At 38.1% G+C, this 17561-nt stretch overlaps 1 protein-coding gene and 1 long non-coding RNA gene across 8 annotated transcripts in view; one reads left to right on the forward strand and one right to left on the reverse strand.

Moving 5' to 3' along the window:
* Positions 1-15746, reverse strand: part of LOC120356875 — a 66212-nt gene extending 50466 nt beyond the window's left edge. Inside the window, exon 1 of one of the 3 annotated variants that reach the window (XR_005576607.1) lies at positions 10467-15746. This is a non-coding gene — a long non-coding RNA (uncharacterized LOC120356875). Of the gene's footprint in view, positions 1-4064; positions 6393-10466 lie in introns of those variants that run through there. The other 2 variants (XR_005576608.1, XR_005576602.1) reach the window with 2 other exon arrangements.
* LOC105193845 (protein artichoke) overlaps positions 1-17561 on the forward strand; it is an 84933-nt gene that overhangs the window by 25887 nt on the left and 41485 nt on the right. Inside the window, exon 2 of one of the 5 annotated variants that reach the window (XM_039459051.1) lies at positions 9389-9583. The exons of the other annotated variants lie outside the window; for them this stretch is intronic. Coding sequence (XP_039314985.1) covers positions 9518-9583 — 66 coding nt within the window. The 5' untranslated portion in view covers positions 9389-9517. The remainder of the gene's footprint in view (positions 1-9388; positions 9584-17561) is intronic. 5 annotated transcript variants of the gene reach the window in all.

Consider the following 17561-nt stretch of genomic DNA (forward strand, 5'->3'; position numbering starts at 1 on the left):
CGCCTACACACACCCTCGATCGTTAATGGGACTTGGTGAAATTGATTCGGCGGACGGGCAAGGACGGATCCAGATGGTCGCTCGCCACGGGTCCCACGCGACGCGGATCTTGAATTCGAGACGCGAGAGGAGAGGATCCATCCTCGGATTTAAAATTGCGAGTGCCGGTAACCGGAAGCGGTGCGCGGCGCGCGGCGCGCGGCGGTCGCGTCAGCCAATTTAATACTCTGGCGAACAGCGCGCCGATGTCGTTACTTTCGCGCGCACCACCAGCATCCTGCAAATAAGATTGTCGAATCTGCCGAATTGATTACCCCCGGCGACGTGGCTGGCGCAAATTGATTTTTACGATCCCGCCACCGGTCCTTAATGTCCCGGAGTGCGATTCGCTGGAGGATCCGCAGACGCCGAGGTAATTTGGGTGAAAGAATACGTCGAACGAAATTGCACGATTTACGGTTACTGCGCGTCTAAAGAAATCTGGTAGTCTGGATATTCTTATCGCAAATAAACGTATTACATAGATTATTGTATAAAATTGTCTTATTATCGTAAATGCATCGTGATTGAGGAAAATTACAGTGACCGACCGCTCTAATAAAGTAAATTTTCACAGAAATAATCACTTAATTGAGAAAGATAAGATAACGATCGCTTAATTGGTTTGTTGCCTCAATACCAGATTGGCAACCTCGTAGGCGAAAGTATACGTACTCAGAAAATATAAAATTTGAAATTTTAAAAATTTATTTTAATCAAATATTTTTTATTACCAACTTAAACTTCTTTAATCGATTTTATCGATCGCTTTAATTAACCAATTTAATTAATTGCTTAATGTTATGAGTTGCACATGACATTTTTTGCATTCACGAATTGTCAATCGTACGTATCACGATTTTACGCCTTTCTCTTTTATTGGCCTCTGGGCGTTTGACGTAAGCCATATGCATATGTAAGTCGGGCAATATTTCCTCCTCCTTATACATACGATATCTCATGCCACTTTACAGTGCATGCACATACACGTGTCATATCGTGTTGCTTCTTGCGTTAAGTGTTCATAAGTGCTCCTAAAGTGTACAGGCAGTGCAACGAGAACACGGAGAAGAGAAGCAGAACACATAACGCCAAATTTCTTGTTTATTTTCTAAGAGGCTGCCTTTCCAGGCTGCCGCCAAAGAAAGCGGAATTCCTTCGGTTATTAAGGCCGCCTGCTACGTCGATAAAGACAATTAACCAGAGCTAATGAAATAGCCCCTTAATAATTATCCTTGTTTTCTTGCACCCGAGCTAATGGACTCATGAGGAAAAAACGTAATACGTGACTCGAATGACCTCTGTCGTGTGCATTAACCACATTTCGCCGTCGTGAACTCTACGTCTATCTTCTCTTTGTCTATCATGGAAGCGACGTTGCGAGATGCATCGCGCAGCTTTTAATGATATTTAGATAGTATTATGTACGGAACTGAGTATTCTTATCTCCGAAGTGTTTGTTAATTATTCCCTGATTTGCATGAATATATCATCTATTTCTTAGTGGCCCCGTGCGTTTAGGTTGATTGCTATTCGTAAGATTGCGGATGGAAAGAGACACACTGATTTGATGGAGGTACGCAAACTCCGTTTCGATTCTCATGCAAAGTTTATGCGTTAACTAAAATGTAAATGAACCTTCTGAGGCTTCGCGGTACAGTCAAGAGGATATCTCGGAAATTCTGCAAGTTTCTATGCATGATAGACACGTAGAGAATATATTCTCAAAGCGGCAATCAAATAAATGGAGGAAGAGGGCGAGAAGTGCCTGAGAAATATATACTTGTATATACAGATATAGGTATATAGGTATAAATATTTATATCAGACTTTCTATCAAAGCTGTTTTACGATCACGTAGCGCGGAATATCGATCAAATTGGCGAATTAAAAGTGGCCCGATCAATCTGCATGTAATTTTAAGCTTTGTGCTCACAAACGCACGTTGCAAAGCTCGAGAGAGACACGATATCTTACGACGAAAATATTCACTCCATGTCCATTCCCTCCGGCGATATCCGGTAATAATCGAAAACAGACGTCGCTCGTGCGTTATGCAAATAATACGCTCAAATCGTCCTCACATACGTTTTAGTCGGTGCATGAACGTCCCATGAATATCCATAAGAGCGCCGGGCCGTTACGGTGGGTGTAACGTTACGTCTCTCGTAACAGTCCGCACCTTGCGCACCGACACGTAAGAGCATTACCGTTGCCATTGGTAGACAAAACGAAGAGAGTGCTGTGTGCCGGCTGCTAACCGTTTCTATAAATATGCCGACTTTTTGCGAGCTGCGGGTTAAAAATACCGCGACGCTTCCTCCATCAGCCATCATTTTTCTCTCTCTCTCTTTCTCTTTCTCTCCCCCTCCCCCCTTGTCGTCTCATCTCTCGCGCATTTATGGGAAACCACGAATAGCCCCCAAGTTCCCTGAAGTTTCCTCTTCTATGAATATCTCCTCAGGCGAGACGGCGCGAGACGGCGACCAACAACGACGACGACGACGACGACGACGACGACGACGACGACTACGATGACGACGATGGTGTGCTCGGAGGGCACTGCACTCCGTCACCGGCGCGGCGACGGACCAACACCAGGTCGTCCCAAACTGGGCGTCCCCGTGTTTTCGTCTATATCGAGCGCCTGGCTCGCGCGTTTCTCATTACGCCGACAGATAATGTCATACTCATCGCGTCAAAGTCAAACGCGGGCGGAGAACAATCCGGCTTTTGACGTCATTCGTGCCCGCACGAACCCTCAAACCCTTTTGGAATAGTCCAGGGCGTATCCCCAATACGTACGTATAGCGTCCTTTGAGCTTCGAGATGGAGATCCGACTGAAACTTTTTGCTCGGTGCACGCGGAGAAGAGTATAATGAAGAGTAGATTTAGGTCAAAGATATTCGCGCGATCAACCAGTATGCGATTCATACGCGTGATACGTTCAGTGATGATTCATCGTTAACAGTATTTTATGCACTTATTGCGTCGCTGCCACTTCTGAAGGCTACGCTTAAGAGAAGCTTAAGATAATCGTAAGATCTTAAAATAATCGACATAACGCGTAAAGCTTTTATGTTAAATTCTTTTGATGAGTTTAGAGTTTAATTTTCATTAACAAAGGTGTCTAGGCACAGGTCGTCAGCTTGTACATCTAATTTTCAATATTTAAACGTTTCTAATTAGTCCTTCAATTAAAATAGCAGTGAAGTAAAACTTTGAAATTTCACTCTTGAAATTCTGCAAAGAATAAAGTTTGATATATTTGCATTTTCGTGAAACTCTTCGCTGAAGAAACATTTTATTTTCAATAGCTTGCAATTTAACAAATATCAATGTTTCAACAATTTTCTCCTAGAGAAATATTAATTCTAGGTTATAATGAAAAATTCGTCGACGCGAGAACGGCGCCACGGCAAAAATGGGACACTGCAGCCGCAGCTGCACACACGATGGTACGCGTGAAGAATGAAAAAGGAAAAATGCATATCTTAAAAAAAATTAATTTTTAAAATTGTTTACGCGCTTCTCTCGACCGATCTATCATCTAGCGACGTTAGAAATATTCGATATCACGTGGACGCGAAAAAGCGTTCCATGCCGTAATTACACCTTTAATCAGTCTTTTTAAAACCTCGCTGCATTCTCGCGCGATATCGATCACGAGTTTCTGAGCCGGCACGACTACCGCTTTATCGCGAATAAGTGCGAAACTGTTCACCAATGACGCGTCGTCTGTATAACTCAACTTTGTACACCTGATTCCGGACAGGGTGACGAGTCAAAGGCGGACGTTTGTATGCTCATTCGCATAATATTATAACGAGGAACAATTACCGTACACCTTTATTCTTGTGTGTTCTTTCTCATATTCGTTTTCGGAGGCAGTCAGGACTTCTTTTAGTATCCATATTAATTAACTCTCTCTCTCTCTCTCTCTCTCTCTCTCTCTCTCTCTCTCTCTCTCTCTCTCTCTTTCAACCAATGGATTCTCGTTACAAAGGAAATTACGTGTACGTACTTGAGTTAGACCTCCGGGAGTATTTAGCACTGGCTAATTCCGTTTATATTTTATTCAGACGTGCTGAGTTAACGGTCGCGCGCAGAGTCCGGCCCCACTCGTAACACCCCAGTCTTAATACTGTTCTGTAGTCGCACATTTGCGCGTACAAGATGCGCTCTGTATTATTAATGATCATTTGGTCGATTTCTCACCAATAAATGTACACAGTAGACTTTTGTGTTTTATTTTTATCGTTAACATCCTTTTTACATTCTCTTCGCAGATAAAAGAAATCTTTTTAATTCTTGTTTTAAAAATATCTTTATTTTGAAAGAATATTGAAATGTCACTATACAGTGTTACACAAACATAACTTGCTTACGTGAAGAAACTTTGTATAGTTTTATCAATAAAAAAATATTTTAATAATATATTTCTTAACTTGAAAAAAAAAAATTAAATAAAAAATAATAGTTTCTTCAAAGAATCAACATTTTCTAATATTATTGTTATTGGACAATGTTGCTTTTTCAAAACAACTATTATAATATTGAAAGAAAAACATAATACTTTGCTGAAATTTTAAGATTATCAAACTTTACGAAAAAAATTAAATTTTATATATAAGCAAGATTATCATAAGTAAATATAAAAATATAGTTTCATGTTTATAAAACAATGATCGAGTAGAACGATTATTTTGAATTTAATAGTTTTTCTGTGTTTCTCGCATTGCGAAACGCAAAATTATTTTGATAAAGTTATTAATAAGCGCAAAAATATTTATAGAAATTTTATTTACTTTTCAACGAATCGACAAGCTTTTTGTAAACATTTATCACCATATATTATTTGCCAACATCCGCTTATATATTATAAATTGAATAGGCTTCTAAAACATGAAATAGATGCAGCTATAAACTATGAACACATAATGCGAAACATCCGAAATGCGCACCTGTAAAGACTCTTATGAAAATTCTTCTTTTGCGATGCATTCGTGCGAAATAAGCGTCCAGGAGTGATGCACTAGCGGTGTCAGGATTATATAATGTTGACAACGTAAACACGCGGCAGCACCATCGAATTTCTCACGGGTCGCGACGACCTTAAGTTGTGTACTTTCAGGAGCGTGAAATCATTTATCACAAGCGACGAAGATTAAGCTCTGTCGTTTATTGGCGCGTTAGACTGCAAAATTGTCAGGGGCGCGCCTCGAGCGGAAGAAGCGTCCGGACTATCCGACTCCTAATTCAATATATCGAGTCACTCCGAGCCATTGCGCGAGCGGCGAAGAATTATATAATCGGATATGATACGTCCTCCCCCGTCTGCGCGACGTCTCTTTCAAACCCCTACTCTCTCGGAGGCGAAAGTGGCAAGCGTAAAGTTGGGGAGCGACATTGAAAAGTTTGCCAGAACTCGGGACGCATAACTAGCAACGTTCTCGTCGCTCGCGAGAGACTGGGGAAAAACCCGGTAAAAAGGAAGAAACCTCGCGAGGCATAAGCGGATTTAAAATCCGCATACATTCGCCCCGGTACGTTTCCGCAAGAGTTTTTAAACAAGACGCGTTTTCACCTTTTCCCTTATACCGACGCGCCGTCTCATTTATTTCGCCAAGTACTTTGACATCCACGTCACACGGCTGCTGGACGAGAATCTTGAAAGAGCGCGCGCGCGATCACAAAGGGGTTTCCGCGAGTCGCGCGCAGACTTTTGACGAGGTAGTGAAGTACGCGCGCGCTGGATAAGTGCGGCGGAAATAACGGCAAGAAAGTGGTTTCGAGGGTCGGACGCTGGGCAAGGGCGTTCTTTGACAGGCGAGTTATCGTCGGTGCTTTGGGTGTTTTAAGGTCGGATTACGGCATGCCCCGCCGCGGAAAAATAATTCAAAGAGCTTGCACGGGAGAGAGAGAGAGAGAGAGATATCCGCGCCGAAGATCGATGCGCCCGGCCGCGGCGCATCGTTACAGCGACTACCACTGGGAAACGCGACGCGCGGACGGGATGAGTTTTAATTTGCGGCGAGATAGGGAGCGAAGGAGGGTTTCTAAAATGTCAACGGATTATCTGCCCGATTCTCTTACAAGGATTCCGTTTATCTCCCACGTCGCTTAGCGCGTCATTCTACTCGAAACGCGAAATGTGCTCGACAAGATTGGTAATTCTTCCTTTGAAGGAAAGGAATAGCTTCGATATCGAATACTGATATTGACGACTGTTTTTTGTCATCTTTCACAAAACGTAGTGCCACAGAGATTTCATTCGTGATGCTTAAAAATGTATTACTCGTATAGTTCTCTCTCTCTCTCTCTCTCTCTCTCTCTCTCTCTCTCTCTCTCTCTCTCTCGCGCGCAAAAAGTTTAAAATTGAAAATGCTAATATAATATTTATACTTTTCATATAAAAGTATAATAAATATAACTATATATAAATAAAATTATTATAGATTATTTATATTATTTTTTTACTTAATACCTTGATCTAAAAAAATAATGATTAAAATCTTAATTATTATGGAAAAATATTTTAAGTATTCAAAACGATTTATACAAAATTTTATTGCGATACAGAAATTAATTATTCCTCAAATAAATAAATAAACTTTGTTATTAAAAAATAATAGAAAATGGAATAAATAAACTAGAAAAATATATCGTTAAATAAAAATATGTTGTTCTGTGGTTATTGTATTTATATATAATTTTGGTATTTATTTTTATACGAAAAATATAAATATTAACACATTTTCAATTTAAAACTTTTCCGGGACCTATACAGGTGAGATGCATCCCCTTAATTTGCACGCTGATACCGAGACTGAAACAGTGAGCTGTCGCACGTCACGAAGAACATTCTCGACGACAATGCCGTCGAGCACTACGTGGACGCGTATTTTAAAAATACCTCGCGGAATGCATTCCATCTTGGTTCTGTGTTAACGCTCGCGCCTTCGGGAGGAGCAGTCGTGAATTCTTTAACGCGAAAAATTACCCGGCGATCCTAAAAGCAACGAAAGCCGACATCGGTGAACTTTCAACAATGGACTCGTTATCGATTTTAACGCGGCTTCCGAACGAAAGCTTTCTGCTATGGATGTCGCGATTGCGAGAATTAACGCGACATTGACGTGGAAGCTTATAATGTGCGCGCTGATGGTGTTTGCCGGATGACGGGCGAAACAAAAGGGGACGGCGGATGCGAAAGAGAATTTAGTGCACAACCGCTTCGTTCGAGTGTCACCAGTGTGTCCACGTCGAGAGGAGTCGTTACTATCATGATCTTCCGTCGCTCTTTTTTCTTTTTATTGCGACATCACCAGATCTGTGATTGACTCTACGTCTCTTCGTAATATCGTACATCCTGACATGGCCAACAATGCTTCATCAGACTCGTACTCCCTTTGTCCGATTAGTTAAGACGGAACTCTCTGTTTGTACACGCGCGTTGGGTCCTCGATTACTGCTTCTATATGTGCTCTTCAATATGCGAAATCTCCTGCACTGAGCTCTTGTAATGACTAACTACTACTCTTGATCAATCAATATCAACCGATAGAAAGTTTATACGTATAAATAAAAAATATTTAACTTGTAATAATATTTATCTAAAAAGTCATACTTAATATATTCACTATTACGTATTTAGTTTATTACATATAGATTTGGTAGATTTGTTTCATCATTTTATGGCTATAGAAATAATTATGTAGTCATAAAATGATAAATAATACAGTAAATAATCGATAAATAAACAATTATCATAAAATTGTAACGAATAAAAAAATAACGGTGTGTATGTAATTTGAAAATTTTTGTCTATATTTTTTATTATTTGTTTATTTAAAATTTTTATTATTAAATGTCGCTCATTTAATAATAAGAAAAAAATTAATAAGATGTGATTTATTATAGATGACGTATTAGATAACTATACTCTCTCCATGTGTATAATGTACATCTTATGTATGTTATCTCTCTCTCTCTCTCTCTCTTTATATATATATATATATATATATATATATATATATATATACACACACAACGTACATCTTATATGCATTTTATGTATTTTATATTTGTATAAAAAGTGATCACAAGAGATCTCATAAAAAGAAGACTCATAAAAAAATTTTTCCTTTAATTCGCGTTTATTTAGCGTTAACAGAAGGAGAGACAAAGGAGTGTCTCTTTCATAAAAGTAGTTACGCTTCTTTGAAAGTTTCGAGCAAGGCAAAGGCGATGCTGCTAAACCATCGACAGTTTATTGGAATTAAATTACCGAACACTCTTTTGAAGAGACGAAGCGACGTAGAAAGTGCAAAAACTAGACAAAATAGTTAGCAAGTCCTATAAAATTCATTGAAATTAATACGATGGGTAATTGTGGAAAAAAGTTCTATAAATCAAACTTTTAAAATTCTCCGTAAATAAAACTTTTAACAAAATAAGAAAAAAGCTTGAATAATTTTCTGAAAATTAGTATCTGCTTCTTTTAAGATATTTGTTAAGAATCGATACACATCTCGTTGACGTGGGCCTGATCAAATTTCAAGGTTTACGAAATAAAAATCAAATTTCGAGGCTCGCACACAAGATAAAAGTCAAATTTTGAAACACGCGAAATAAAGATTGCACACGTACGCGGCGATAATTGTGTTCGAATATATCGTGCCGTTTGCTGATCTACCGATAGCCGTTGGTTTCACGCGATCAAATACGATAATGAAGTGGTGCGTTCTACGTTCCCAGTTGTTTGCTTTGTATCTTCTGAGTGCATAAGCAGTGGACGTGCCCGGATGAGAAACGCAGATCAAACATGATGCTGTACGCACATGTATCGTTCGCTTGTATCGCTGCTTGCATTTCAGCAATCCGCAATTGCAGTCGTTTGTCAGCATCAGACCGCAATCATGAACGCAGGGCTCCTTTAGTTACCTCTTGTTTGACTCGTGATCAAAGGGAAATACTCAAACGCGCATTTGCTGTCAAATACTGTGATACCTTCGCGTATCACTCAATTATATTTGCAATAGAATTTTATTTTTTAAGAACAAGACAATTATTATATTTTTCACAAGGAAATTTATAAACAAGTATTCATCAACATCATTTTTCGTTTCTACCTTTAATACATCTATTTTTTGCATTTTTACATATATTCCATCGTATATGTATACAATTTGTACGTTTTTCTATTCTATTTTTTTTACACATATTTGACTTAATAATAATAGTTGTAAAATTTGTAAATGTCAGCAAATAATACAATAATACTCTTTTTATGACATATTGTACGTATAATACGTTAATTTCTGGCATTTCTCTCTTGAAAATTAGAGGAAATGAAATCTCGAGAGAGGCGGGTTGACGTATGCCGGAGTAGGCAGAGAGCGGAAACTAGGAGCCATATGCACGATATATGGCATATGCCTTAAAGGGTTAACATCACTGACGTTAACTTTCGCCATGGTGCTGCACGCGTTCGTGCTGCATCTGCTGTTCGCTTCAGTGCTCGTACCTCGTTATTCAAAAGTAAGTGATCATAAAATTTCTTTGTTAAACGTTGCTTCAACGTTGTTCACTACTCATAGAAAGAGAAAGAGCCGTTGATAAAATAAACCCTATATTAAATGAGGTAGTAAAAGATTTTTAATAAAAAATTAAGGACAGCATAATAAAATTTATTATATACGAAACAAACAGAATGAAATAGTAATGAAAATTTTTAATCAAACGTTTATAACATAAGATGTCTTAATAAACACAAGTATCATAATAGACACAAAGTTGCACGTTCATTTTTGTGCCGCAATTTGCCGGTGTTTACGCGCCGATTGCAGAGGACAGTCAATTAAATGTATAAATGTCGAGTCGGGGCACAAGCGGCTTTCCGTTCCTCACGCTTATTACTTTGTTAGGTGTTGTTGAAACTCGTATCAAAGCCCTAACGACCTTTCCTCTCTAACAGCTAGCTTAGAGACTCACTCCCCCTTAGCTCTCGCATTCCAGAAATGGACGGGCACTAATTATTTCTTGTCTTGGCCGGTTTTATCGGATATTTCCGCGGCGGTACTACTACACAGTCGTAGTTAACGCAAACTCCCTACCATCAGATATCGCGTCTCCTATTAACGGCATATCGTTATACGCCGGTGGCCGTACAACCCTTCATTGACGATAAGACACCGCGCGCTTGTCGGTGGACGAGCAGAAACGAGAGGAACGACTTTCTTCGTATTTCGCCCTGACGGCGCAAAAACTTAATGCCCGCAAACTTCCTGCTCGTCAGCCTCCTCCGTTGCACTTTTTCCGACAAGTCGGCCAATCGTCGTTCTCGTTATTCCGCTCGTTCCCTCGTCGTGTCTACGTGTGTGCGTGGGTGTGTGGGTGTGTACGTGTGTACGTATATACGTACCCGCGTTCGCGCGTCCACGACCTCATCAATTTCGAGTCACAATGAGCTTCAAGTAATTTGCGGACGATCGCTTTGAAAGGTACCTCATCGATTTTCTCAGGAATTCGCGCGCTATCCATTGTGCATTCTCTTCGTTCCTCCTTTCTGGACAGCGGCGGCTGCATTCAATGCATAATATTTCCAATATTGATAGATGTGCGCGATCAAGAATGCACGCTTATCCTAAGGAAGTGCCGCGTAAGCCGTTGTGTGTAGCTCCTGCAGCATTGAAAATTGCACGATCTATTAAACGACGCGCAACGTGGCGATAATAAAATAATCTACAATTCATGAGCGAAAAACGAACTACGCGCGGCGTCCTTTTCCACGAAAGAAGCAAACGTTTTCGCATTCACGAGGAGAGGTAAAAAATGATAACATTTATTCCTTCAGTATCCAATATTACATGTTCATCGCTTTTGCTCATCATATATACACTGACGCGTGACTGATTGATGCAATCGTCTAAATTACGTATCATAATCGTATTATATTATTCGATAAAAGGAAGATGGAACTCGCGATAAGAGGGAATACTGGAGGAAACTAATCCAGAGTTACGCTTATATGTTATTACGGATCTGCATAAAAGCGGACGCTATTTCAGAATGCTAAAGCCACGCGCACGCGCGCGACCGAAACGCAACTGCACGGAAAATAATATGCGGGTGCATCATTAATTAAAACAAGCAGATAAACATCCATATTACGGCGCACTAATTAGATTCGTCCTCTCGCGCGTTATTTGCGTCTCCGGCGCACCACGTAGTTCGCGCGTGTAGCCCGCTATCGCGTAGCCCAATTTCGTAAAAATCGGAGATATCTAGTTTTTACATCGCTATAAATTCTACCGTAGATATATCCGCTGGCAAAATTTATAGCGGCTGCTTTTAGCAACGTGCGGGCAAATATACAACGACCACTGCAAACAAAAACAATACAGCATGAAACTGCATTCAGGATGTATGCAACTATAATTTTCCTTCAGACGAATAGCACTTAATTTGTTTATATTAAAAAAAATCTCCGTAAGCGTGCCGTAAACTCAAATTCATTGTTTCGAATAAACTTGCACTGCGTAACTTGTGTTACTTGGCCTACGAGCATCAAATACAAAAGTACATTCAGGCATTGATTAAAACGTTGAAAGTTGCATAAGCAAATTCAATTAATACCTCTGTGAAGCGCATGATTAAAACGATTTATTTGTAGCGCAAGCTGAGCGAATTCTCATACCAGTTGTATGCATATTAGCGCACTTTAGAGGAAATTCAAAGCAGGGAGAGCATTTGAAGCGCCGATTATACGACCGACATGTCGTTCCAATGAATTCAGTCTCGGTATCGAATTTGCAAAGACCGCCTCGAATTATCCAAGTTCTCCATCGATCTTAAAATGTATCGTTAAAGCCGTTATCGTTCACACCTCGTGACATAGATTCTATATTCCTGAATATTCTTACAAAAGATGAGAATTTCAGTATTGTAAAATACTAGAATATTGAAAATCAAAGGACTGCACGGAAAGATGATACTCGGCGAAATCATTACTGTTCGCGAGAGAAATCGCGTTAAAATTATGATATTCAGTGAAATTATAAACAAGAAAGAGAGAGAGAGAGAGAGAGAGAGTGTGTGTGTGTGTGTGCGTTGGTATAAGCTTCTCTGTATAAGCTTTATATAAATATTCATTATGACAAATAGCGATTTTCGAATAAAGCCTTTTGCGGAAAAGGGAAGAGAGTAGTCTCTTGTATGGAGGATGGGGGGAGGAGGTCTTTGCGGCTTTAGAAGCAGATCGGGACGGGCGTTCAAAATGTCCGCTCGGAATACGCCGCATTCGAACGCTTCTAATGCGGCGTATGCACGGTGCAATCTGCGCGTGCTGGAGAGGAACGTCCCCACGTTCGCTCGTACAGATCACTCCATGCAGATCCATTTGTAGCATTCGGCTGTTCTCTAACGCGGCGTTCCGAGTGCCGTGCTCCGGGACGCATCTATGTATAAATGGGCTTAAGGCCACGAGTAAATTGCAGCCGATTTGATCCACTCGAATTATCCGCGATCCGGCTAGGCCAAGCCGGCAGAAAATCCATCGGATCTCGGCACGTTGTTCCTTATACATTATGCGATTGGATCCCGATCGTGAAATCGCCCGTTTCGACGTACACGTCGAAAAATGAACCTGGAGGGGATTCAACTTTAATTGCGATATTTTTATGGTGAACAATACGACGTACGCGTAACGACGTTCGCTTTTGTATTTTGCCATTCGGGTTTTGTGTAAACGCTTTTAATTGTTGCGACTCGTTTCAATTCTCATATTCGCGCGTATTTTTTAAGCAAAAAACGAAAAATATTGTTACAGCTCTTTGACTCTTTGAAATTTGGCAGGGTGTTCTTAATGTTGTTTCGTGATTTTAAAATAAGCAAAGCGTGACATTGTCGCGTAAAAAAAATCATTCGTTCAACTCTCCTATAACTATTAAAAAATTGTACATTAAATTACATTATTAAATCATATTAATTATACGATAATATAGAATATATATAACAGTTTAAATTATCAAGTAATTTCTATTCTGTTATAATTGCGGATTATGATAATAAATTTTAATAATCTATAGCATGAAATGATTTTCTATGATGTTCCTATTATCAATATATTATACATACGTGCGTCATAAGCGCGTTACGTTACGAGAGAATACATAATTTCCCTCGAGGCTACTCATGCGGATGCAGATAATACCGCACAAACTGCCTAAGTTATTTTCGCAATTTTCCAATGCCAAGCATAGTCTCTGCGATATCGAATTTCATCGACATTTTTGCGATGGTAGCGTATTGCTTTCGAGAGAGAAGAATAGAACTATCCTATTTTGAAAACGTCACATATACGCCGTATCATAATCACGGAGCTATAGCAATGAAATAATAACTCAAATAAATGCATAACAATCGCGACGTCGCGTTACACGGACAAACGTAGCGTATGAGCAACGTTTTACAACCGGCCGAAGAATTGCGTCAACAATGGGCTCGCGATCTACCATTTGGTATTCTCTCGCTCATCGAGAGAGAAAAGAGAGAGAGAGAGAGAGAGAATCCACGATCCGTCCCCGCACTCACGTAAATGCTTTATGGCTTTGCGCTTTACATTCGTCTGTCGTCGTAGGGCTATCAACTGGATTTTTCACATTGTGCGAGAAAGCAGTTTTCATATAGAGATAAAAGCGCCGGGAATGGCATGACGTTGTTGCGAATATTATCCGGTCTCTTTTATAATCCGGGATCAGCTTCGTATAATCCAGACTCAAAGCTGCTCGCGCCGTTATTTAACGCCGCGGCCCAATTGCCGTAGAAATCAAAGGAAATAAACAACGGCTAAGTGATTGCGTTTACGATTAAAAGTCATTAAGCGGCTCAATCACACGTAATGACAAATTGTTAACTAGCCTAAAATTTAAAAAAGAAAATTAGGGGAAGAGACTGGATAATCACGGTCGGTCGTGCTTTAGATCTCGATTTCGTCGAATAAATTTTATTTTTGCTACAAATTGTGTCATTCGTGAGTGAATAGGTTATCATTTTATGGGTTATACTTGCGATTAATGCGCCATATGGCATTATATGGGAATTATTTTAATACGATAAATACACGGAGGAACAGAGCCCGAACGTGAGCGTAAAGCATAATTCATTTTCGACATGCAGCGCGCTAAAATAACGCGGACTAGCCATTACTATTATTGAATTAATGTCAAAGTTTATCAGAGATTTATCCACGATGGCCAGTATTATTACGATCTCAATTTCATCCCGTATTTTGCATCAACGCACGCACTCCCTCTTTCATTGCGTATTCCATTATGTATTATGCACGAATAGATGAAAACATCGTAATATAATAAACTAAAAGAGGAAAGGAGAGATAGAGAGTAACGTGTAGTAATAATGGTTGAATCATGTTCGATGCTGCAGTACATGTACGCGATAAAGTATTATAACTCGATCAATTGAACTACTAAATTGTCCATTTAATTGAGAAATCGTTTATTTGTAATTTTCATCATTTTATATCACATATTATATTTTTTAAATCTTTTTTGTAATTATATTTATTTATATGAAATAATTAATACAAACGACGGCACACATTCTTTGTCTTGTCATCTAAATTTGAAATGTCAAATTGTACCAATATGTTTAAATCATTTTTTAATCATTTTTATGTCGCCACTGCTCCTACTCAAAACATCATTAATTTAATTAAAATAATCGAGTTAAACAATTTAGAAGCGTATTAAATTTTATTCAAATTTAGTCTATTACTTACCAGATGAATACATTAATATAAACATCGTTTATTTTGAAACTAACAATTCAATCATAAAAATGAGTTTAGATAGTAATTTTTTTTTAATTACATATTTTGTATTAAATTCCGGCACACATAAGAATTAAAACTAACAAAATGTTAATTTGCGGAATTGATTAAATTTGATCTTTTAATATTTAAAAGTATATATTTATATTTATATTGAAGTGATATTAATATTCCGATTAAATAAAAGAATTGTTTGATTTAGCTTCAGAAAACTTTATTGTAATTAGATCGAATGAACAATGAACGCGTATTATGTAAATTAGTTTTTATAGTGAGCTCTTTCACTTTCCGTTACAAGCTGATTTAAAATAATGAAAAAGGTAAGGCGAGCCTCCACGCTTATTAATTATAAATTATCGTACGCAGCGAAGAAAAAGGGGGCTCTAAAACCGAACTCCCGCTGCTGTTTTGAAGGAAGGTGGCAAAAACGGCATTGCGCTTTCTGCGCTAATTAACTCTCCACGACTTCTTCCTTTCTCTCTCTCTCTCTCTCTCTCTCCTGTTTGCATGCACGCGCGCGGAAATTTAAGCCCCAATTTTCCGTCTGCGTTCGCGCGCAAAAGTAGCTGCCGGAAGAGAAAGACGATTAAGACACGGTCGAGAAATTAAATGCCGCGTCTACGATGACGTAAAACTTGCGCCAGCGGTGTCTCTTGGTGTGAGCGATTACGCTCATATATTATAAAAAGTGATACTGTCCATTGGAAAACAAGCATTTACGTTTTCCTATTATTGCTATGCTACACCACGTGTAAAATGCAATGACAGTAATACTAAATGAAGAATGCAGTAATTTATTATAATAGAAGCAAAAATTATATTTTTGTTGTCTTTTTAATTTATTTAATATTGTTAGTATTTTACATACATTACATTTTTTCCATCAAAATTTAAGTTCAAAATAATATATCGAAAGTAATTTCAAATATATTTCAAAAGGATACTATGTAAAAGGGTAAACTTTTCATGAAAATATATATTCAATGCTGCAACAACGACATAACTAAAAAATTATCATATTTTTAGTTGTGCGCAATAAAACAAAAAGGTACCTACAATACACTGGATGCAGAATCAACGATATAATTATTCCTTTGTGATAAATTATTATCAAATTTTAAAAATGCATTTAAAAGTAATATAAAATTGTGTAATGATTCGAAATGTTCAAACTCATGTTCGAAATATGTCCTTCAGCTCTCATGCAATAATAAAGTTTCTGTTCAATGCTGTTGCGGACTTTTCAAGAAATCTTCGCCGTTATTCTATGGCGCTCAACCACTATCTTTTGACGTAAACCTTGTATGGAATCCAGCATATTGTAGTATAAATCTTATTTTTCAAATGTCTCCAAAGAAAAATCAAACAACTTTACAGGTTTTTTGAGCGGATTTATTTCGAATTTTTAGTTTTTCTTAATAATGAAATTTTTAAATTCTCAACAAGCATTCACTAAAATTAAAAAAAAGAACAATTGTAAAAAAAAACCAAGAAAGTTTAAGACCATATTAAAACTTGACTCTATGACGATGTGAAAATTTACTGTTTAAGGTTTTTGAAAAAATAGCTAACCAAAGAGTTAAAATAGCACGATTGAATTTATCACAATTGTACATTCCCTTTAAAAACCAAAAATTAATGTATTTCAATATATTTCGCACAAAAAAGCTTAAAGTGGGAAATTTTCTTTTCAGTTTATCCTATACATACATATAGTAAAACCTTTTATTAGGTAAACAGTATTATCTAAACAGTATTATCTAAAAGACGAAAATAAATATTTACACTTAGTTTATACAAATATAAATTAAATATCTTTAATTTCAGTGTCAATATAATCGAAATTCCACACGAACATGTAGAAACATCAGAGAAATGTAAATATTATGTCTTAATGTTGGAGACTAACATTTCTCGTTGCGTTTTAAAGCATTCACTACTTTTAGAAACAAGCCTTAGAGGGTATAGAAAGAACATAGAGAAAGAATGGAGCATTGAAAGCTACGTTAAGAAAAATATTGTATATGAACTAACAGCTCAGAGAAGCTAGAAAAATGAAATGGAGAATGAAGAAAACTATTGAATTAATGTTGTAATTTTTTTTTATTTTATTTTATTCACAAATTATTATGTAATAAACTTTTTTTCCTTCTTATTTGCAATTTTTCGATTAGCCGGAAAGATTGGAGAGATGTGATTGTTTTGCTATTGAATTAAATTCTAATAACATAACAATTTAAAGAGCATGTCTTAAATGTGTGTGGGCATTGGTTGTTTAATGTCTTTGATCTGATGGCACGAAGCATCTTCAAATATTTGAAAGAATACCAGCGTTACCCCGTTGAAACCCTGTTATCCGTCAAATATTGATTTTTGGACGCGCCATGCGCTCTGAACCCCAAGGTTTTCAATTTAACGTTCCACGGAGTGGAGCCGCGATCAGGAGCGATCGATATCGATGATCACGCGCGGCGGAGTATTTTGTTAATATTTTCGTTGCAGATCATCCACGAAGATAGGGGCCAGAACAGCGGCTTTGGACCGTATTGAATCGTCTGTCATAACCGTTCACCACTTCAATACGTTCCGATGCACGACAGGTATAGTATATACGTGATGAAAAAGAGCTTTGAAAGAGAGAGAGAGACAGAAATTCGTGTAGGGTTT

This window comes from Solenopsis invicta, chromosome 16, assembly GCF_016802725.1.
Source record: "Solenopsis invicta isolate M01_SB chromosome 16, UNIL_Sinv_3.0, whole genome shotgun sequence".
In the NCBI taxonomy this organism is placed as follows: domain Eukaryota; kingdom Metazoa; phylum Arthropoda; class Insecta; order Hymenoptera; family Formicidae; genus Solenopsis; species Solenopsis invicta.